The sequence below is a fragment of the Mesocricetus auratus genome, unplaced genomic scaffold, assembly GCF_017639785.1.
Source record: "Mesocricetus auratus isolate SY011 unplaced genomic scaffold, BCM_Maur_2.0 Super-Scaffold_100009, whole genome shotgun sequence".
Classification (NCBI taxonomy): Eukaryota; Metazoa; Chordata; class Mammalia; order Rodentia; family Cricetidae; genus Mesocricetus; species Mesocricetus auratus.
In genome coordinates, this window is record NW_024429193.1 from 27,764,408 (window position 1) to 27,786,672 (window position 22,265).

The window sequence follows — 22,265 nt, forward strand, 5'->3', positions numbered from 1 at the left end:
TTTTGTTCAACTATGAATAGACACCTTATGTCTGATAAGTTTGCCATTTTTAAAAAGCAGACCCTCAGCACCACAGTCCAAGGGCTTCTGTGTGTTCAGCCAACCCATAGGCAAGGAGTTCCATAAAACATATCCAAAGAAAAGTTTCATACTCCCATGAGAAGCCATCCTCCCAGTTAACAGTAAAGAGGTATAGAAAAGTTACTGTCTCTTCTGTATGGAATAAGAAACAAACTAGCAGGTTTAATAGCTATTGGGAAGACAATGGAGAGATACAGGTCAAACATACTAACTCGGGATACATGGAGTGCAGGTGATAATGAACTCAGGGAAGATAAGAAGGTTGGGGTAGGGGCCATTTTCTACCCACAGTAAGCAACTTGGTCAAGGTGGCATAGCCTGTGAGTAGCCAGAACTGAACTAGTTTATACCATATCTTATTTTATTAAAATCCATATACTTGATATATTAACCAATCGAGAGTATTTCTCCTGATTAAAACACTCCAATGTACTAATTCTCTGAAGCTAAGGAAATCGACAGACACATTTCACTTGTGTCTCTATCAGTCGTTAAGATGAGTAGAAAGCATCCAGCTTAGTTTTGCATTTGAGTACTGAGTTTTACTAGAATACATAAAGAATTGCAGGTAAGGAATTAATAGGCCACAGGTTGAATTAATAAAGGTGACACAGTCTATTGATATTGCCATTCTATCTTTTAATGTACAAATTAGGCGGACGGAAAATTCTAATTTACAGGATGACTAAGAGGTGAGATGCATTCCCTCGCTCTGTATCTGCTGTTTAACACTCGTCTTTCATGTCTTGAATCTTTTGCTGAGCAGCACATGCTGATCTGAACATACACCATTTCTCTTTGTGCTGTGGTTTTCTCTGGACTCGGTAGCGCTATGGTTGGGCAATTCCACGTGGACTTTCTTAGGCACCTGCAAGACAGAACCACAAGATGCCATGGATGCCCACCTCTGTGGTCACCCATCATCCTCTTTAATCAGATTTAACAGGATACCCCTGAGAAAATACCAGGCATTGGGAAGGTGATGTCAACATCAACTCTGAGACTCCAAGGCAACATTTTATGCATATGCAGAAACCCAGCTAGCTTCAGGGTGCAATTCCCTGCTGTGAAGTCCTGTTTTTCAAGATCCTGGTCAATCAGTGCAGAATGAATCCATTTTACAGCTATTATTCTGACCTAGATTTGAGAAACTATTTCTGTCCTTTCAATAATAATGGGTCCCCATGGCTGGCTTGTGCTGTGTGAAGAGACAGAGGATGTCTTGTTAAAAATCATTTGCTCTCCTTCAAACACCCCAATGTTTTTTTAACCATGAAAAGGGCTTTGCTGACTGCACTGAGTGCACGGGCAGGCTCTGGGCACTGAATGTTCCCTCACCATCTGAGCTATGAACAAATAACAAGATTATGCAACAAAGCCTCTCAAGGTTTTGCTCTTCTGTTTCCAGACCCGGGTGCTCTTTCTCACACCATGGGCAGTTCAGGAAGAAAATGGAAAAGCCCTCTCTGCTGGAAGCGCATCAAGAGCAGAAACTAGGCCACTCAGTGCCAGTGATTCCCTGGGCTCCCAGCTGCTGTGGAAGCTTCCACGTTTGCTCATTTCAGAACCAGTTTTTGGTATTTCTGAATCAGGCTTCTAAGGCCCCTATAGATGGTGAAGAGCATTGTGGGAACTGAAGGGCATTGTGGGCACTGAAGAGCATTGTGGGAAGCAGAGGTGACTGCAGGTGGCTTTCTAAGCCAACATGAGAAAGCACAGATCATTTGTCAGTTTCTCCCCATATTTGAAAGCTACCTTTGTAGGCCAGAAGAGAGAGGTCCTTTGCTTTTATTTATTGATGTAAGAATAAACCTGTTACAACGGTTATTTGGTTTCATTTCTTGGAGCTTAACTGTGCACTCAAGATTGCAATGACAATCCAACCTTAGCACAGGCTACTTTGTTTTAATAGTCACTGTACATGAAACAAAGCTATCCCATAATCCCCAATGCTTTAAGCTTTCTCCTAAAAGCAAAGCGGCCACCTCTTACCTTTGTTCTGCAAACTGTATTCTCAGAGAGCACGCTGTCATTCTTGGTTTCCATGACTTCTTCTAAAACTAAATTAAACAAGATACGAGTTTGACCAACATAATTAAAAGCCAGTGTCTAGGAATATACTTAATAATTCTAGAGAGTAATGTAATGTAATAGTAACAAATATTACTATTAGAATTAATGGCGTACAGTTTTTCACAATTCTATTACCATTAGTTTATATGTATGGATGTTTTGCTTACATGTATGTTTGTGAACCAAGTGTGTGCCTGGTACCCTCAGAAGCCAGAGGGTGATGGATACCTTGGAACTGGAGTTACAGATGGCTGAAAGTTACTATCTGAGTGCAGAGTGTTGAACCCTGGTCCTTTGATAGAACAGTCGCTACTCTTAACTGCTGAACCATCTCTCCAGGCCTAGTTTATATTTTGATTTTAGTTTTTCACTGTAACTTTGTTCGTGGCACTGAGATTGTTTTATCTGTGTCTGGTTCACATAGCCAATTTCTTCTGGGCTGCTAATAACATCATTCAGCTCAGTCTGAGTAGATTTAGACTTGGTGATAAAGCATTCTAGTCTGTCCCCATCTACCTGGTGCTGTAGGACCATAGGAAGTACCACTTTGTGAGGACACTGACACGTTTGGGTATGAGCACTTTTTCTGAGTCCAAGGAGAGGCCCTACTATGAACAGCAGGCTGATGTAGAAGTTCCAAAATATTAGTGATCTATGATGTATTGACTTGTGATCTCATTGTATTTTAATCCCAACAGCTGAGAACTGAGCATAGAGGCTGAATACATATCTGTATAATATGAATAAAACTTAACAATAAAATGGGCTCCTATTTCCATAGTTCTACAATTCCAACACTGTTTTACAGTACTTACTTACTTTCTAATGCAATTAATGCTCATAACAGAAAAATAAATTAGTTCAGTTTCATAATATGAATGAACAAAGGATAAAATGCTTACTATGGGCCAGAGTTCTGAATAATAAATGAAAGTCTTCAAGATAATCATAAGCAGGTCAAAACCACTTTAATATTTGAGGCATTCTTAAAAACAGAAAAATAATTCAAAGTGAAATGATTCAGCATATGGTCAAAAATTGTTAATCTGTACCTTATAATTTTTATTAAAGATGTTTCAAACATCTTTTATTTCCTTGATTTGGTTTGGTTTGAATTGGACTCTGGCTGTGCAGTCCAGGCTGACCTTGAGTCCCTTGTCCTTGTGCCTTGTCACCTGAACATTAGTTAGGTTTGTGGATGAGCACTCGAAAAGCAAGCTGATGCATCTTTATCTTAATGACTCATTGTTGAAACTACGCAGTGTGAATGGTGTGAGGTCCAGGGCAGACACACAGTTTGGAAAATGCTATGTATTGTCTACAGGAAAGAGAAATGCTTAACAAAACAGGGTGACCTGAGCGTGGTAATGTATACCTGTAATCCCAGTACTCACAAGGAGGAGGCAGGGAGATTGTCATTCTAAGGCTAACCTAGGCTAAACAGCAAGACCTTGTCTAAAAAGTAAAACAACAAACTCCCTTCCCCATCTAATCAAACAAGCAATAGCAGCAATGTGTTAATTTACTAAAAACTTATAGTTGGAGTTGTGTGAATATAAACAGAAAATTTTGATTTAACTAGGAGTCTACTAGCCGGGTGGTGGTGGCACACACCTTTAATCCCAGCACTCAGGAGGCAGAAGCAGGAGGATCTCTGTTGTGAGTTCGAGACCAGCCTGGTCTACAAAAGCTAGTTCCAGGACAGCCTCCAAAGCCACAGAGAAACCCTGTCTCGAAAAACCAAAAGAAAAAACAAACAAACAAAAAACTAGGAATCTACAAAGTTTATTTTTGCAGCTATCTGATTCTACTTGGAAGAGGAAATTATCCATTTTTTCCCTTGCTTTATGTTCCTGGTGAATAGGAGGCCAGGGAAGGGCATTGCAGAACTAGAGAGAGAAGGGAAAGGCATCTTTAAGATTGTGACTGACCTGTTAAAATGCCATCAAGGTGGTCCACCATGAACTTGGCATCTTCTTCTGTGAAGCACATGGGTGGTTTGATCTTGAGCACATTCCTGTGAGGGCCATCGGCACTGAGAAGCACTCCCTTTTCCTTCATCCTAATCAGTGCAGGAAATGAAGGGCCATGAGCGCGTGCAGTGGGGGATGAAGAGCCGTGAGCACGCGTGATGGGGATGAAGAGCCGTGAGCACGTGTGATGTGATGGAGGGCCATGAGACATGTGATGGGGATGAGCACGTGTGATGGGATGGAGGGCCGTGAGACATGTGATGGGGATGGAGGGCCGTGAGACCTGTGATGGGGGATGGAGGGCCGTGAGCACATGTGATGGGATGGAGGGCCGTGAGCGCGTGTGATGGGATGGAGGGCCATGAGCACATGCAATGGGGATGGAGGGCCGTGAGACATGTGATGGGGATGAGCACGTGTGATGGGATGGAGGGCCGTGAGCGCGTGTGATGGGATGGAGGGCCATGAGACATGTGATGGGGATGGAGGGCCGTGAGCTCACAGTGCACTCGTGAATCTGCACTGGAAAAGCTCAGGTTTAACTGCGAGTGTTAGGGTCCCCTTTTTCTGAGAGGAAGGGAATCAAGTGCACAGGGAGGGGCCAAGACAGCAAAGAGATGAGATGAATTTACTCATAGATGATGTGCTGGGCTTCGGCCGTTGCAGGCGTCCTTTTCTCGTGGTCCTTCACCAAATCAATGCCAATAAAAAGGCCGATGCCCCTGAAGGAGAGGAAAAGAGTTCATACGTCACCTCTGAGCCGTGCACTGTCACCAAATGACATTTACGTCAATCTGAATGTGACATTGTTTAAGTGGAAATGTAACTGATTTTAACTAACTCAAGACACCATCAGTGTCACAGTTGCTCATGTTTGAAACATGTTTTGTCAGGGAGATTTCACATCTCACTTGGTTTTATAAGAGGACGGTACTTTAAATAATTTTGTGTTTATATGCATGCTCTGTGTGTAGGAAACATATGTGTGAATAGGCATGTGTGTGCATGTATGTGCTCATGGTGGGCAGAGACCAAACTCAGTGGTGTTGGTCAGGGGCCATCTGTCTTAACCCAGGGCCTCTTCCTAGCCTGAAAGTTGCAGATTAGGGTAGCTTGTGAATGCTATAAGTGCAGGTGAATACCACTGCACCTGGCTTGTTTATGTAGGTTCTGGGGACCTATTTAGATCCCCGTGCTTATACCGCAGACTCTTTACCCACTGAGAGCTCCCCAGTCCTCAAACAACACTTAATGCCATTTAACTTCTCAGGGTATTCTTGATTGCAAGTCTTTTTTTTCTTCATTTATTTTTTTCTTAATTTTTAAATTTAAATTAGAAACACGAATGCTTCACATGTCAATCCCCGCTTCCTCCCCTACCCCTCCTCCCTTGTCCCTCCACCAGCCCTCCCAGCCTCCCACCCAATCCCCACATCATTCCCCAGGGAGGGTGAGGCCCTCCTTGAGGGGGTCTCCAGAGTTTGTCATTTCATGCAGGGCAGGACCTAGGCCCTTCCCCATGTGTCCAGGCTGAGAGAGCATCCCTCTATTTGGATTGGGCTCCCAAAGATCACTCATAAACCATGATAAACACTAATCTACTACCCAAGGCCCCAGAGATTTCTGAGGCCTCCTCACTGATACTACATTCATGGAGTCTAGATCAGTCCCCTATTGGCCTCTCAGGCATCAGTCTGGGACTCAAGAGCTCCCCCTTATCTGGTCAGCTGTCTTTGTGGGTTTCACCATCATGGTCTTGACCCCTTTGCTCATCACTCCTCCATCTCTGTCACTAGGTTCCCGGAAGATTGCAAGTCTTTTTATAACTGTGTATGAAAAATACCCAGTGATAGAGACATAATTTTCCATATTATCCACAGATAATTGGAATCATTTTATCTTCCTTCCTTTCATCTCTTGGACCTAAAATTATCCTAACTTTACAGAAAAGAACACCTACAAATATGAGGAAAAATATGTACCCAAATGTCATCAGGGTGGTTCCCGAGTCCTGGATTAACACTGACCTTTGCTCTGTTTCTCAGTGTTTTATAAGCTTTAGTTCAAGTTTTCAAGTTTACAAGATTTTTATGGAAAAACAAACAAATACATGCCAGTTGGTCAACACACCTGATATCTCCTATCAAAGGGTGCTTAGCTTTCTGTTCATCCAGTAACTTGGTGAAGTAATTCCCCACTCTGACAGCATTTTCTTGAAGGTTTTCATTCTCAATTACATCCAGCACAGCCAAGCCAACTGCACAAGACACTGGATTTCCTCCATACTACAGACATAGATGAGAAAACAACAATGGAATTAGTGGTATTGCTTCAATCATGAGAAATTTAGCATTCAACACATGTCTGAAAAACAAGACTAATTTTAATGCCTTCAGCAGTCCCACAAAAGAATATATTATTAAAGACAAGAATGCTTATAGTAATATGTAAAAAATTTGACTGAACTTTCTTTTGTAATACTAGCCTCTCAGACTTAGAAGACAGATATTATTCATTGGGATTGGGTGAAAACTCATTCCTGGTTGTATTCTCCAGGCTATGTATCTAGTGTGAGGGATTCTAAAGGATGTATTGGTTTGTCCAAACAACAACAGAAAGCATAATATTGTGAATTAAAGATTCCAAAGTGTGAGCCGGGCGGTGGTGGCGCACGCCTTTAATCCCAGCACTCGGGAGGCAGAGGCAGGCGGATCTCTGTCAGTTCGAGACCAGCCTGGTCTACCGAGCGAGTTCCAGGACATGGTCCAAAAAACAATACAGAGAAACCCTGTCTCGAAAAACCAAAAAGATTCCAAAGTGTGGGTCAATAAGGGAAATCAGTGTTTCTGTCCTTAAAGAGCTGAGAGAAAACAGCTGTGATTGGACCCTTGTCTTAGCTGTAACAGTTGATGCTGTACACACTACAGTGGCTCTTCCAAGCCTAAATCCTATTACTTTGGGGGAATAAAGTCAAAGAAACAAAGCTTCCCAAAGACCAACATGGAGTATGTCTTATGAGAGTTGACTAACACTCACAGTACCAAATCATCTAAAGGCTTTCAAAGTGTGGAATTTCAATACAACACAAAACAAAGAAGATCACATTGTCTGTTAATGAACCAACTGCCAATGGATAGCAGGATGCCTGTCTATTATCAGAAAATCCAACAAGAATGTTATTGGAAGAGGAAAAGCACAAGGAAAAAATACAAGGGAATCAAGTCTGGTTTGATGGAAGTTTGAATAGAGCATTAAAGTGTTGTACTGGTAAATGGAGCCTTTTCTTTATTATGTTGGAAAAAAACCTAAGACTATGCATTGTTTTCCCCCTTAGAAATTAAAGCTGTGAACCAAAACTTACTGTATTGAAATACTCCATGCCAGAGCTGCTGAAAGCTTCTGCAATTTCTTTGGTTGTCACCACACAGGACATGGGGTGACCGTTGCCCATAGGTTTGCCCATGGTGACGATGTCTGGAATGAAGTCTTCACCATACATTTGAAAGCTCCAGAAATGCCTCCCAACTCTGCCAAAGCCTACTTGCACTTCGTCAGCGATGAACACACCCCCAGCTTTGCGAACATGTCTGAAAAGCAAAGATATCTGTTGATGCCCTGAGACAATAGAGTGTCCCCAGAACTACCCAAAAAGACTATTGAAGACAGAGTAGTGTTAGCTCAAAGCCTCTGTGTGTTAAAAATGTTCTAGGACTCAAAACCTCGTAGAGATGTTGCAGGGCAATCACATGATTTCTAGATGAGATTTACCCCATACTCCCTGGATGTATGCTACTTAAAGTAAGCTGTATTGCAGCGTTTCTCTTGGGAAGATAGTTGGACAAGTGGCTCTTCTTAGGGTTCATCTTCACACTTACTAATTGGCTAGCCATATGTATGCACCAACGAGACAGGATGCCCAGCAGGAGCTGGAGTATAGTTCTAGAGAATGGACCCTGTTAAACCCTGTATTTGCTGGATCTTGGTTAGGAACAGGGGACATCCCAGAGTCCCGAGGCAACAGGCAGCATCAGCAATTTTTTTAAACCAGATAATCTGGGAAGGATGACGTTATAAACTTGCCACAGTGCCCTCAGCTTGACCAAGAATACCCAAGTCAAGTACATACTCAGCCACTTTCTGGAAGTAACCTGCTGGAGGAATAATTTGTCCACCACAACTCTGCATGGATTCAGCAATAAAGGCGGCAATCTATATAAGAGAAGATGGGGGTCACAATCTATACAAGATAGGCTCCCCTCCTACCCCCTGAAAGGGAGAGTTGCTTATGCAACAGGTTTTTATTTTAAAGATTTATTTTTATTAATGTGTATGGGTGTTTTGAATGCTTGTGTGTCTATGTACCATGTACATACAGTACCCAAGGAGTCCAGAGGAGAGCATTGGATCCTCTGCAACTGAAGTTACAGATAATTCTCAAGCTGCCATGTAGGTGCTGGGAACCAAAACTGGGATTGAGAGAACAAGTGCTCTTAATAGCTAAGCCATTGCTCCAGCCTCAAGAGCACACTATTGTAAAGATATATGTTCATTTTTAACTTTATGTATGCACATGCCCACCTCTGTGTGAATGTGTACTTGTGTGCAGGTACTCAAGGAGGTCAGAAGGCACAGAGCCCCTGGAGGTAGAGTTGTAAGTAGTTGTGAATCACCTGACATTGGTGCTGGTAACCAAACTCGGACCCTCTGCAAGAGCAGTATGTGTTCTTGGTGGCTAAGCTCTCTTTCCAGCCGTTTGAGTAGGTTTAAAATGGCTAGAAACAGACCCGTGGTGAGTGCTACATAGGCTGTTAATTAAAGATAAAAGCTACCTGTGACAGAAGGGCATCGATCTAAATGAAGCCCTTGGATGCCAGGAAAGCCACCGAAGGAAAGGGCTTCATAATTAAGGGGCAATCTTTTTTGTCAGGTTGTGTTGAGTGAGATACTGTTTCCATGTCTGTGATATGAACCTTTGAAAACTGATCTAGGTTCAAAAGGTGACCATTCCCAAGCTAGTAAAATAAGACTGCTTGAGGGAGTAGGTGTGCAGCCCATGGCTCCACACCAGGGCTACATTGCTCTACCCCCAGGTCTGGATTTGAACCAGACTTTCCTCAAAAGCTAGGCATCTCAACAGAAACTGCAGGGAAGCGTGTCAGAGGCTGTGGGAGGAGAAGTTCAAAGTGGCAGTCACTGAAGGAAGAAGAAGAATCTCAAGAAAGACATGAGGAGAGGAATCCAAAGAGCCAAGTCTCCCCCCACACTCCTACCGGCTGCCCAAATCCACGTTAAAGTCTTCACCTCGGTTATTTGTGTCTTAGCTATAAAAGGGCCCTAGAGATTTCTGTTCTAACCTTCCATGACATCTCAAGCACAGCTAACATTTAGAAGTGTATGCCCCATATTTATTTATTCAGAGCTTTCAGCTTTGGCAACACAGTGGCATCAAATCCCAAAACGTGGAGCGCTGATATTGCTAAAAAACAAAAACAAAACAAAAAAATAAAAATTACCTGGACCCTCATTAGCAGCAGAGTCCATACCATCTTGTTGAGGTAAAAATCTTTTTTGAAAGCATTATTTACCATCTGAAACTGCAGGAAGGAGACCCCGAAGCTCCTATAGTGGATAGAGCTTTAGGCCCATCTACTATGAGATGTTACAAAGACATGTAAGCAAAGCAGGGCTGCCGGTGGGTGTGGGGAGGTAGGGATGTGGGTGGGAGAGACACTCTAGAAACAAGAATGACTTTCCTGCCATGAAGGCAAAGATATCTTAATTCACCAGAAAAGGTAAATCGTTTTTATTTAATGAAGTATTCGTATCACCACATCTATGCCATAAGCCAGTTTAAAGGCAGAGTGTTGTCAAGTTGTGTTTAATCTGCACCTAAGTGACCCAGCATTGGGTGGAGACTAGAACGGGAATCTTGACAGTAGGGTGAAGACTGAAAACATGAAGTCCTCTCCTGCCCTTGAGAACTCTGGTGTTGTCTTGGAAGTCTAGGTCTAGGTGAAAAAAACATTTTTCTGCCTTGACTTAGTGAGGAACTGAGACTCAGTTCTGAGATTCCAGGAGGCCCACTAGCTCCGGCAGCACCACAGCCTGCCCCCTTGCTCTCTCGGATCTGAGAGCTGGGAGTAGTCCTGACACTGAAGCCTCTCAGCCTGTTTGCTTCCCCCATGATCGTCACCGTTGGAAGAGTCTGGCCCTAGCATCCAGTTTCTGTGTAGTACTTGAGAGATCAGAAATAGGCCATCAGCACTGGAGAAGTGTGGTAGTTTTATTTCTAAGATAAATAAAAATCTGGGGGCTGCAGAGATGGCTCTGAGTTTAACAGCACTGGCTTCTCTTCCAGAGGACCCAGGTTCGGTTCCCAGCACCCACATGGCAGTTTACAGTGGACTGTAATTCCAGTTCCAAAGGATCTGGCACCTTCACACAGATGTACATACAGACAAAACACCAAGAGCACAAAATAAAGAAATTAACTTAAAAAAATCTTCTGTGACAGGGTACTGTTGAAGCAAAAACCAAGTGAAAATGTAACCAGCAAAAAATAGAAGGGAATTTCAGATTTAATCCTTTTTCTTCTCTGTAGAGAAGTCAACTGTTAAAACTATTTCCATAGGAGACTTTAAAAGTGTTTCCCACAATGCCCACCTTCCTTCCGCTGCTATGAGCAACTTCAATGATTTTCTTTACTTCTTCTGCATAGGCTGTGGCTGCATCTTCATGGTCCTCTCTGTATTTCCCTCTGTAAGTATCAGGGCTTGGTGCCTAGAACATCAGATGACACAGTCTCTCTTTATTTGCCCCTTGACCAAACTTGAAAACCAAGGAAGAATCTACGCCCCCACCAGGGCATGTTGGAGGATGGCTGTGTTGACCCAAGAACCCCCATTGTTATCTTCTGAATGTTGTGAAGAACTGACATCTTAGAACTGTGAGCCAGAACGTAAAAATCCCAGCCCCTCTAAATCAAAACTTTATCCCTGGTCACACAGAAAGCAAGCTGGGATTGGCAACTGTAATGACATTTTATAAAAATAACAAGAAGTGGTGATTCTACCCATGATGGTATGCAAAACAAACTCAGACTTTTGATTGTATCACAAGCTATGGTCACTTAGGGCCTTAGTGCTTATTCTTAAAGTCTTGAAATTAAGCAGTGAGGACTCAGCCTACTGACCCTCCATTAACACAACCATATGAAATGAATTTCACCATTTCAACAACTTGTCTGGCTTCCCTATTTGATGTAATACACCTCTATAACAATTCACAGAATTTACATCATTATGACTTATGTAAATTATTTTTTCATTTTATTCTTTAAAAAACCCTTTTTGTTGATTCTTTGTGAATTTCACCTCATACATCCTAATCCCATTCATTTCTCTGTCCCTTCATATCTATCCTGTGCCCTGGCAACCTCCCCCCCAGAATAAAATAAATTTTAAAGGAAAAACAAAAAGCAAAACCAAAAGCAAACAAAACAAAACAGAAAGTCTTGGCATGGGAGCTGTAATGTGACACAGCTTTAGTCCATACAACTTATAATTGTTCATTCAATGAGTCATTGGTCTGGTTTGAGGCCTGTGGCTCCTGCTTTATGTAAATTATTTTATCAAAGTCATAGAAAAATTATTTAGCTCTGAGTGTTGATCTAGCACTAACAACTGGAAGGGTAACTGAAGATCAGTGGGCACAATAATGAAACACTAACTGTTAAAAATCACACCTAGTAGGTCTACTACTCAGTTCTCCAAAAGCCACTCTCACTATGAGCCATATGCTGCCAGGGTGTGGCCCTCTGAGTTCAGCACATTACATAACTGCTCTAAATCTTAGTTTCTTTCCCATGGTTCCACTCTGGATTACAATAGACATTCTAGCCCCAGCATTCTGATTATAGGACTTGGGGATACTTACCACATGTACAAATTCCTTCTTGACATCTTTGCCCTTCTGAAACTTATATGGACTGATCTCAATTAATGATGACAGGTGACCATGGTAAGCACTGAAATGAAAAAGAAAGGCAATGGAAAATTATCCTAAGAAAGGTGTTTTTCTTGTAGATGAAAGCCAGTGTTTATACCACTCTGTGTTTGTCATCTGGGGAATTTCAATGCTGGCTCCACATTTAACTGTATAATTAGATCTAGTCTTTCTTGACAGTACTGGAAATTTGATATGTCAATTTCCCCTATACATGCAATGAAGTACATGAGAAGTCTAGTCCTCATAGGCAATGACTTTTATTACAGTTGGAAAATAAACATTTTTAAAATTATATTGCTAAAGCAGATTCTCTAAATTTGCAAGTTTTTATATCTTCACGCAATCTTGTGATTTGAGTTTTTTACATTGTTTTTGGTTTTGTTTTGTTTTCAGACAGGGCTTCTCTGTGTAACAGCACTGGCTGTCTTGGAACTCTCTTTGTAGACCAGACTGACCTCCAATTCACAGAGATCCTCCTGCTTCTGCCTCCCAAGTGTTGGGATTAAAGGTGTGCACCACTGTTGCCCGTCTGAGTTTTCTATATTCTTACATTTTAAACATGTATTTATTTCTTATGTGTGTGCATGCGCAGCATGGACAGCTTGCAGGAGTCAGAGCTCTCCTTCCATCGTGTGGATCCCGGGGCTCAGACACAGGCTGTCAGGCTTGCTAAGCAAGTACCTGTTGTGCCATCTTGCCAACCTACATTAAAAAAAATAGACCTAACTGTCTGCCTTCAACTCCTGGCCTCAAGCGATTCTTCTGTCTCAGTTGGGACTACAGGCATGTGCCTACATGCCTAGTTAATAAGTATGAAATGCCACCCCCCCCAGCATTTTCTTTTCTTCTCCTTTTTAAAACATTTGTCTTCATATCCTAACCAAAGCTTCCCCTCCTTCCCTCTTCTCAGCCCCCCATCTCTCCTTCTCTTCGCACCCCATCCGTTCTTCTTCCATCCCATGGGTATCAGCCAGCCATGGTTTATCAAGCTATAGTGAGACCAGGCACACCGTCCTCCACTAAGGATGGGGTAATCCAGCAGGAGGAATGGCCCCCAAATGATGCTACAGAATCACAGACATCTCCGCTGTCACTGCTGGGAGTCTCGCAATGTTATATGGAAGCGTTGGCATGGCTTTCCGATTGGGTGCTGTCTAAAGGATGCTCGGCTGGAGACACTAGGCAAACACTAGTTTTCTGTAAGAAAAACTTGGACTGAAAGATGACTGACAAAACTCTTTTCTCTCACTTCACATACAAATGGTGATGGTATTCCTTTTTCTATTTCTTGCCCCAAAGTGTAATCAGCAGATGTGGAGATAAAAGTCTAAAAGCCCACCCACAGATAATGCCAAATAGATATCCTCTGTTTGTACAGTAAACTACAAACCAGCAACAAAAGGATGAGAATCCTAACTAACTAAAAGGTAAAGAATATGAAAAGGCAACCCCAAGAGCTGATAAAAATCATAAAATGTATATGAGAAGATTCTTAAATCAGCAATGCCAATTAAGACATGTTATACCCATAAGATGAGCAACAATTAGAAAAAAGGAGAAAGCTGGTTGGTATGGGGTTTGGTTAGGCTGTGGAGAGAGGACTTTTCTTGTACTGTGTCTGGGGTTACAATGACATTGGAGACAAATACTGAACATTTAACAGCACCTTTGCATATCTTGCTGCCCAGTCATCTTGTTTCTGGAATTTATCCCTAAGGCATCCTCAGACTGTCCTGTGGAGGACATGTAGAAGGATCTCTGCTCATGCTGGAGTAGATGCAGTCAGTGCCTATCACTGGGGGAAGCTGTACAGTGAGAACACTGCAATACCACATGGCAGCAACTCCCAGCACAGAGCTATGGGTACTTCCAGCGTCTCTAGTCTGATCTGAGATGTGCTGCAGTGTAAAACAGACACTTACATTCAGTGAGGAAAAAAGGAATGTAAGATACGTCAATGTAGTTTATGTTGATTACATAGTAACATGCCAACGTGTTGGCTGCACCAAACTACCGGAACATTTAAAACCCCATACATGGCTCATCTTATTTTTCTATTGGTCAGAACTGAGTTAGAGGAATGGAACGCATTTCAAGAATTCTGTGTGGGATGAAATATGAAAACAGAGATCTATAGTCACTTTGGTAAAATAGATGCATGTAAGATAACACATGTTTTACATGATACAAAAAGCAAAAGGATGTGAAAGTAAATGCATAGTTAGTTTGGGGGAGGGAAGGGATCAGTAGGAGTGGGAGGTAGACAGGAGGATAATGGTGGTGGATATGACGAGAAAACACTATGCACATGCATGAAAACTCCTTAACAAACTCCATTATTATAGATATTAATACGTACTAGTAAAACACTTCAAATAGAATAAAATAGATACATTATATTATTATAGTTTTTCACAGGTCCATAATATATAATACATATGTGTGTGTGTGTGTGTGTGTGTGTGTGTGTGTATAGTGGTTGTTCATCGGTGCTGGAGGATGAGAGTTTTAAAAAAGAAATGCCCCACCCCAGGTATGTTTACCTCCTCCTACACAGAACCTAAGACTATATTCCATAGCAAAGGTGATTTTTCAGGTATACTAAGGACCACACAATGAGGGCCTTATTCTGGATCATGTGGATGTATCCCACACAGTCACAAATGTCCTATGAGTGAATGTAGGAGGTGGGAGTGTGACAAGATGGAGGTGTGCGGATGGAAGCGAGGCTGAGAAAGGTGATGTCTCACTTTGAAGGTGAAGCGGGACCGCGAGCCATGAGACACAAGAGTTCCCACAGAGAACCCCAGGTTCATCTCAGTGAGTCATTCTTGGCTTTCTGACGTACAGAAATAACTTTGTATTATTTGAACCCATAAGCAACAATGAAGCCGCAATGGAAAATAGGACACAAAAGAAGGTTCCATATTTAAACTCCACTCTGTGAATTTGTGGAGTGAGAGGGTAGACAAAATAATTTTTAAAATGTTAGTAAATATGGATGTCAAATATCTTGTTTAACATTAGCAAATTCATGTTTGGGAGGTAATGTGACCATTAGTAGCTGTGAACAAATGAAAAAGTACTAAAGTTTTAAATTTGCTATAAATTGCTATCTTTAATATTAAGTACAGTAGATAATCACAATAGTGCAGCAAATGTTTGGATTTTAAAGAAATTAATTATGTTTTTTTTTTACTTTGGAAATGATTGCATATATGGAGGCAGGAGTAAAATGTCAGCCTGGATTCCCATCAAGGCATGCAGGATGTCTCCCCACTTTTCAGGTGCTGAGAAAGGGTGAATTAGCCTCTGGATCTAAGTTAGACTCGACACTTTCTTGTGTAATTTCAAAGACTGTTGCATGGATACACTGATGTGGGAAGTCCTGTGATTATGTCAATAAAGCACTGTTGGGCCAATAGGAATCTAGATAGGTGGGACTAGGAGTCCAGGAGGACTCTGGGAAAAAGAAACACAGAGAGTCAAGATGTAACGCCATGGGGTCGGAAGCCCTAAACTATTCTCTGGTAAGAGAAATACTTAGATTAACTTAGATTAACAATTATGGGGTAATTACTTAAGTCAGAGCTAGCCAGTAAGAAACAAGCAAGGCCAACAGCTTCATAATTAATATAGCCTCCTGTGTGTTTATTTGGGACTGATGTGGCTCTAGAACCAGGCTGGCGGGAAGGCTTCTCACAAGGAAAAAGCTTCTCTTTACAATACACCGTCATCCATAAGTGCCCGTGTCTTAGTATAGAGAGGTTTGGAATAGATGGGCACACTTCTGGCTCTGAAAGGGCTTCTCCCTTGGAAACCTTGTGCCTAAGACTTACTGGTCAAGAGTGATTACATCCTGGTGGCCTCGGAATTGTCGTGCCAGGCGTAAGGCTAGGTCATTGGCTTCGGATCTATTGAGATAAGGCAGAAAAGGGACAAAGTGACAATCTTTTTAAATGGCTCATTGTTAGATACAAAAATTGTAAGATGATATTTATTCATAAATGCACAATGTGGAATGCAGGTCCTCTTTCCAGATCCATCACGGTCACCCTAAATTCTGAATGTCACTTTCTGACACATGTGCCACAGCCATTAAGGACTAAGATTGACCCTCTAGCCTGGATGCCCATCCATGTTGCATTGACTCATTCCCTGATTAGTTTCCTATTTGTAAATTGAAGATCATACAGTTTCCTACCCAGTTCTGAGAGTCTAAATATAATCTCCTTACTAAAGAAAGGAAATAATCGCTCAAGGGATGCTTGTGATCAGCTAAGTGTCTGCATCTATTTATTCTCACAATAATGCTGCAAGGAGAGTATTGCCATCTTCTTTTCTATGGGCGGGGACACAGCCTGAGCGAGGCTATGCAACCAGAGCCAGATTACAGCTGATTGGCTGTATAGCCAGGATTTATATAAACACCTGGAAGACTTTGAGACTTATTTTTTGAAGTAAGAATCCAGCATTCCATATGTTCTCTCTAAGAACAGTACTGTTTGGAACCCATCCCTCTTTGATAGTCTAGGACTCTCTAGCAATGAAAGTTATAATTTATATTTCACTTACAAAAGGCAAGTATATTTTGTCACAACACAGGAGACCCTCAAATACCTCCTCAGGTCATTTTAAAACAATGCTCTTATTACAAAATACCTTGTGGAAAAATGAGTCACAGAAAGTCATACAACCAGACATTATGATTTCTAAATATCAAATTTGATACATTTGTCACTTTAAAAATAGGAATGCTGTATACAGCTTTCTCCAAACATAACATCACATTTCCAGTTTCACACAGCATTGGGCATGCATCTACAAACCACATTTTCTAATATCTGTATAGTTGTCCACAGAATGGACCCATAACCATTTTTGCTTACAGAACTTAAAAGTTGGAATGTATCTTCACTTGAATTTCCTTGTGTTTGTGTTGGGAAAATATGCACAATTTTTGTAGGAAAGCAAATCAGAAAAAAAAATGTTACGAAATCAAAACTTGTTTTGCAGGGTCATTTATTTGCTGAAACCTGCCTTTATGTATTGAAAGACTATGTGAGCCTGCTGTTTTTGTTAGACACTTTACTGTATTACAAGAAGATGTCACTGGGTCCTGTTAAGCTCAGAGTCTTGAAAAATGAAGTAAAAAGATACAGAACGGTCACTCCTAATAAAGGCCACTTAGTGAGTGGTAAGAATTTCATTAAATCTTTCTAGACGTTTGTGTCTCACCGCGCATCAAAACGAAAAGGTACGCAGGCGTAAAGGGAGAGTGAGGATGCCGGAAACTAGACACCTACCCGGAATTTGTAAAGTAGCAAACGGATAGCGTCTGCGGTAAGGTGGCTGTAAGGCGCTTGGCGTACTCCACGATGTTGTCATGGAGGAAGCGAGAATTTGTATTTAGTAGTTCCATCTGTTTTGTCGCGGCTTTGACCACTTCCCGGTGACAGTGTCCCACTAAAATGTAGGACATAATGGAATAGTCAACAGCTCTAAGAGCTTAGGAGGAGAGGGGAATCTTGATGGGAAAGAAAAAGGGGTTCCGTTCTCCCCTCTTTTTACTAGAGCTTTTCCCTTTTAGGGAGACTCAGCCGAGGGACAGCGGACAGTAAATTTCTGAGATGAACTGACTCCAGTCATTCCCACTAATGCACTGTGCCCAGGGTGCTTACCGTGAGCCACATTGTTGATGCAGTCCAGGTACCTTTTACCTTTCTCATCAAACATGTACTGCCCCTGGGCTCGCATTATTTTGATGGGGTCCGCAGCAAAGAAAACTTTGCATGAGGGCCTAGACATAGGCAAAGGAAATACTTTGATTTAGTCAGACAACACAGTATTTTTCCTTCTCGATGGAGGGCAACCGTCAGTGGACAATTACAGTTACATAAGGGAAAGGGAAAACACAGCCCAGGTGACTGCCTTGTTTTTTCATTTCATATTAGCTTGGAATCCCTCATCTTACTCCAAAACCGTTGGTGTCACTGCTCACATTTCTATGTCAAAATTTCCAGAATTCAACAGGTCTTTTAAGTAAGTACGAATCAGCTTCCTTAAAATTCATTTTCTTTAGGAAATTTTATTCTACCGGAACAAACTGCTAAATGTTTGAATAAGTATTATCTCATATAGTACCTACACCTATTTTTCTCCTTCTCTCTCCTCCAAATTATAAGGAAATTAATAGCTAACTATAAATAACTTAAATAATACAAAGGAGTTTCATGTATTTTGAGTGGTGCTTGTTCTGTATCAAATAAATGGTTTTCTCATCTTAAATATTTAAATTCATTTGTTCTGGAATGCCTCTGAGAGAAAAAGAAGTCCCTGTTATTCTTGATTATTTCCATGAACATTTATGACATAACATTTAGCAAAACACAATTGTTAAAAAGTTTCCGATCTTGGCTCAATGGACATTTAAGACCTAAGAGTATGTTTTTATTTTGGTGTTTTTTGCATTTGTAAAAGAATTCTGCATATATTCTAGGGGTTTGTGAAGGTCTTATAATATTTATTAAGGTGATACACAACTATTTAGAAAGGGTTTTGGTTATTGGGAGTAGTGAGTAACCCCAAACTTTAAAGGGATAACTATGGTGTAGGTTGATATAGATTTTTGTGCAATATATTAGGATTGGATCCCAGCACTTGTGTCTGTTAGAGAAGCAGTCTACTAGAGAGCTATATCCCATCTCCTAGTTTATGTAGGTTTTTTGTTTGTTTGTTTTTGGAGACAGGGTTTCTCTGTATAGTTTTGGCTGTCCTTGAACTCGCTCTGTAAACCAGACTGTTTTTGAGCTCAGAGCTCCTCCTGCCTCTGCTTCCCTAACTCCAGGCTAGAGAGAGAGGGGGGAGAGAGAGAGAGAGGGAGAGAGAGAGAGAGAGAGAGAGAGAGAGAGAGAGAGAGAGAGAGAGAGAGAGAGAGAGAGAGAGAGAGAGAGAGAGAGAGAATTCTTGCTGGCTCAAATTCAACAGTTAGTTTGAATGTCCAATTTAAGAGACACACAGCAAACCTTGGGTCTAACTGGGAGCTGCAGAATGCAGAAGGACTCTGTGCCTTTTAAAGGTACTTTCCACCCAGGTTATCAGACTTTATGTAAAAGTCTTCCTCATCCATCAGTCCATACCACACTCCTTCCACAAACTTTGCCATTTTCCTCAGAAATTATGTTTCCAAAGGAATCTAGTTTAAAAGGGTGGTAATTGCCAGGCGTTGGTGGCACACACCTTTAATCCCAGCACTCAGGAGGCAGAGGCAGGCGGATCTCTGTGAGTTTGAGACCAGCCTGGTCTACAAGAGCTAGTTCCAGGACAGCCTCTAAAGCTACAGAGAAACCCTGTCTCGACCCCCCCCCCCCAAAAGGGTGGTAATCAGGACTTTGGTCACTGTGGGAGAGAGGTCTTGGTCTTTTCAAAGCCTCCTTGTGGAAGCAAGGAACTTCTGTACTGGAGCCCGCTGGGCATTTCTGCCCGGAGCACATTGCTCTTTTCCCTTATCCATTGGTCTGTGCATTGGTGACTGCATCAGGTACACGATGTGCACTGCAGACAGCTGCTTCCACGGTGTTAGGGCACAGTCGTCTTTTAGATGTTTTTTTTAACCTGTAAAAGCCCAGACAGAAAAAAAAAGAAAAAGAACCAAGGCCTCTAAAGCTTTAGCCTGGCGTTGGTGGCGCACGCCTTTAATCCCAGCACTCCGGAGGCAGAGGCAGGCGGATCTCTGTGACTTCGAGACCAGCCTAGTCTACAAGAGCTAGTTCCAGGACAGCCTCCAAAGCCACAGAGAAACCCTGTCTTGAAAAACAAAACAAAACAAAAAAACCAAACCAAAAAAAAAAAAAAAAAGATCCAGACACAAAGTATTAACTCACTCATTCTCATCCACTCCTGGAATGTTACTAATATGACAGGGATGAATGAGCACAACTTACCTAACTGGGACCAGGGTTCAGGCCAGTCTTTTATACACAGTTATATTATTAACAGGTAACCCGGACTACACAAACACCAGGAGAACACAGCATTTAAAAATCAACGTGAGAACACTGCTTAGGAGGAAGCTATAACGTGCCCGCGAAGCCCCTGCCTCTTATACCGGTGATTTTAAGTTTTTCCACTAGCTGCTTAAACCCTCTACCGCTTAAACATACGGAAAAAAGTTCTCTTTAAGCAAAAGGTGTCAGAATGAGTTTGCTTTTGGAGCCATCATCTCTGGGGTTCAGCTGTAGAATTGCTGAGCATGGAGGCATGCTCCACATCCTGCTCCCTGCTGAATTCCCACGCTGGATACCCTCTTGCAGGACGGGGAGCCTAGAAGCTACCACCTCCAGCCGCCTGCTGCCCCGCCTCCGGGAGCCACAGAAGATTCTGGTTGGGGCTTCAGGTGCACTTTCTGGCAGGCAGGCAGGCAGGTCCTTCCAGAGCCCGCGGTTGTGACGCTCTGCTCTGTCTCTCCCACCGGGCTCCAGCTGTTTGCCCTCTGCCCCCCCAACCCCCTGCCAGCTGCGGCTCCTTACCCGATGTGTTTCCCTCGCAGCGCCAGGGTGTCCTGCTTGCAGTACAGCTCGCACATGGTGGTCGCGCCCTTCCAGTCAGTGTGCCTCCCTCTGGAGCCTGGGACACAATGGATGTTTTTTTTTTCCCTCCTGAGGTCTCCTGCCCTGGGCGTTGGAAGTCACTGATGGCATTAACCATCTAGGATTATTCCCTTTTCAAGTGTTGCCCGTCTTGGCCCTACACCAAGTCCCTCCCTCCTGCTCCCCTCCTCCTACTAGGCAAGTCAGCGGCCCGGCCACCGGCCACCTCCACGTCCGCTCCCAGTCTGACTGGCTCCAGTCCCTCTCTGCACAAGTCTGCTACCCATCCCCATCTTATAATTCCATTTAACTCACCTTTTTTTTTTTGTTGTTCCTAGCTTTGCCTGGATTCTGCCTCTCTTCCTCCTCTGCCTGTAAACCCCCTCCTTTCTGCTATCTATTTTCTTTTTAGTGTATTTCTATATAATCTTGTAAATCAAACCTGCCATTTACTGTACACAAGTTACAGGTCATATACTCCCACGTCACATGACTGGGACTCAGCCTGTGTCTCAGAGGGGGAGTGGTAGATCTGGTATTCCAAACATCTACTCTTGATAGTTCCATGTAGATAGACACCTTTTATCCCCGAAGCAGAAGAGATAGTTCCTTGTAGACAGACACCTTTAATCCCCAAAGCAGAAGTCAGACTATTTCTTATTCCACATTCCTTCGATTCCCAGTAGTGAACATGGAACTCATTTTTGCCCCCCCCCATGGCTTCTTGTACTGATGGAATTTGAAGTTAAATACAGACATTGAGTGAACCTTAACTATAACCACTGGGTCATAATTACTTTTAGAACTAGAGGTCACCTTGTAGGTTCTGTTGATAAGAACCGAGAGGCCTGAAGGAAGGAGCAAGCTTATTGAAGGTTACACAACTGCTTAGCCAGAGTCCAGACTGTAGAATTCCAGTTAATTCTGTGTTTTGGAAGACCAGCAGAGAAAATCTAATAATGATTTGGATAAAGATATTAATTTATATTAAGGTACTTCTAGGACATTTTATTTCCTAAGAGGAAGGGCAAAGGGCACCCGGTGTTTGGGTGAAATCCCGTGTATAATCGTGGTCTAGTTCTGAAAGATGCTGCTTACTGTAGGGCAAATCCTCACATCACTTGGACCAGCAGAAGTCATGAAAGGTCATGTCCTTTCCATGAACCCATGTTCTTTGACGGTTTCCATACCTTAAACCACGTTCTTTATAGAACCTCTAAGAGTTTTGGGTTCCTGGCCCAGCTCATCTGAGCTGGCTGGGCTTCTTCATATTTGGGGATTGTATTTCTTAGTTTGAAAAATGATCTCTCTTGGCTTTAAAGTAATGCAAATAAGTCTTTTTATTTTTTTCCAGTTTTTCGAGACCAGGTTTCTTTGTGGCATTGGAGGCTGTCCTGGAACTCTGGAACTTACTCTGTAGACCAGTCTGGTCTTGAACTCCTGAGTGCTGGGATTAAAAGCATGTGCCACCAAGGCCCGGCTAGCAAATGAGCCTTAAATAAAGCCATGGCTTGGTGTCTCAGAAGGAGAGTCCCAGCCCCTT

The 22,265-nt window shown here is 42.4% G+C and overlaps 1 protein-coding gene across 1 annotated transcript; it reads right to left on the reverse strand.

Annotated features, from left to right (window-relative positions):
- Window positions 1–699: 699 nt before the first annotated feature.
- Window positions 700–20,869, reverse strand: Etnppl (ethanolamine-phosphate phospho-lyase). The gene is made up of 13 exons (XM_005082808.4): window positions 20,663–20,869; window positions 17,816–17,934; window positions 17,441–17,600; window positions 15,974–16,048; window positions 12,063–12,153; window positions 10,791–10,907; window positions 8,254–8,336; window positions 7,489–7,714; window positions 6,258–6,412; window positions 4,760–4,849; window positions 4,086–4,216; window positions 2,074–2,141; window positions 700–949 (listed from the first exon to the last, which is right to left on the reverse strand). The coding sequence occupies exons 1-13, from the start codon at window positions 20,716–20,718 to the stop codon at window positions 821–823; spliced, it is 1,500 nt and encodes a 499-aa protein (XP_005082865.1). The 5' UTR covers window positions 20,719–20,869; the 3' UTR covers window positions 700–820.
- Window positions 20,870–22,265: the final 1,396 nt, after the last annotated feature.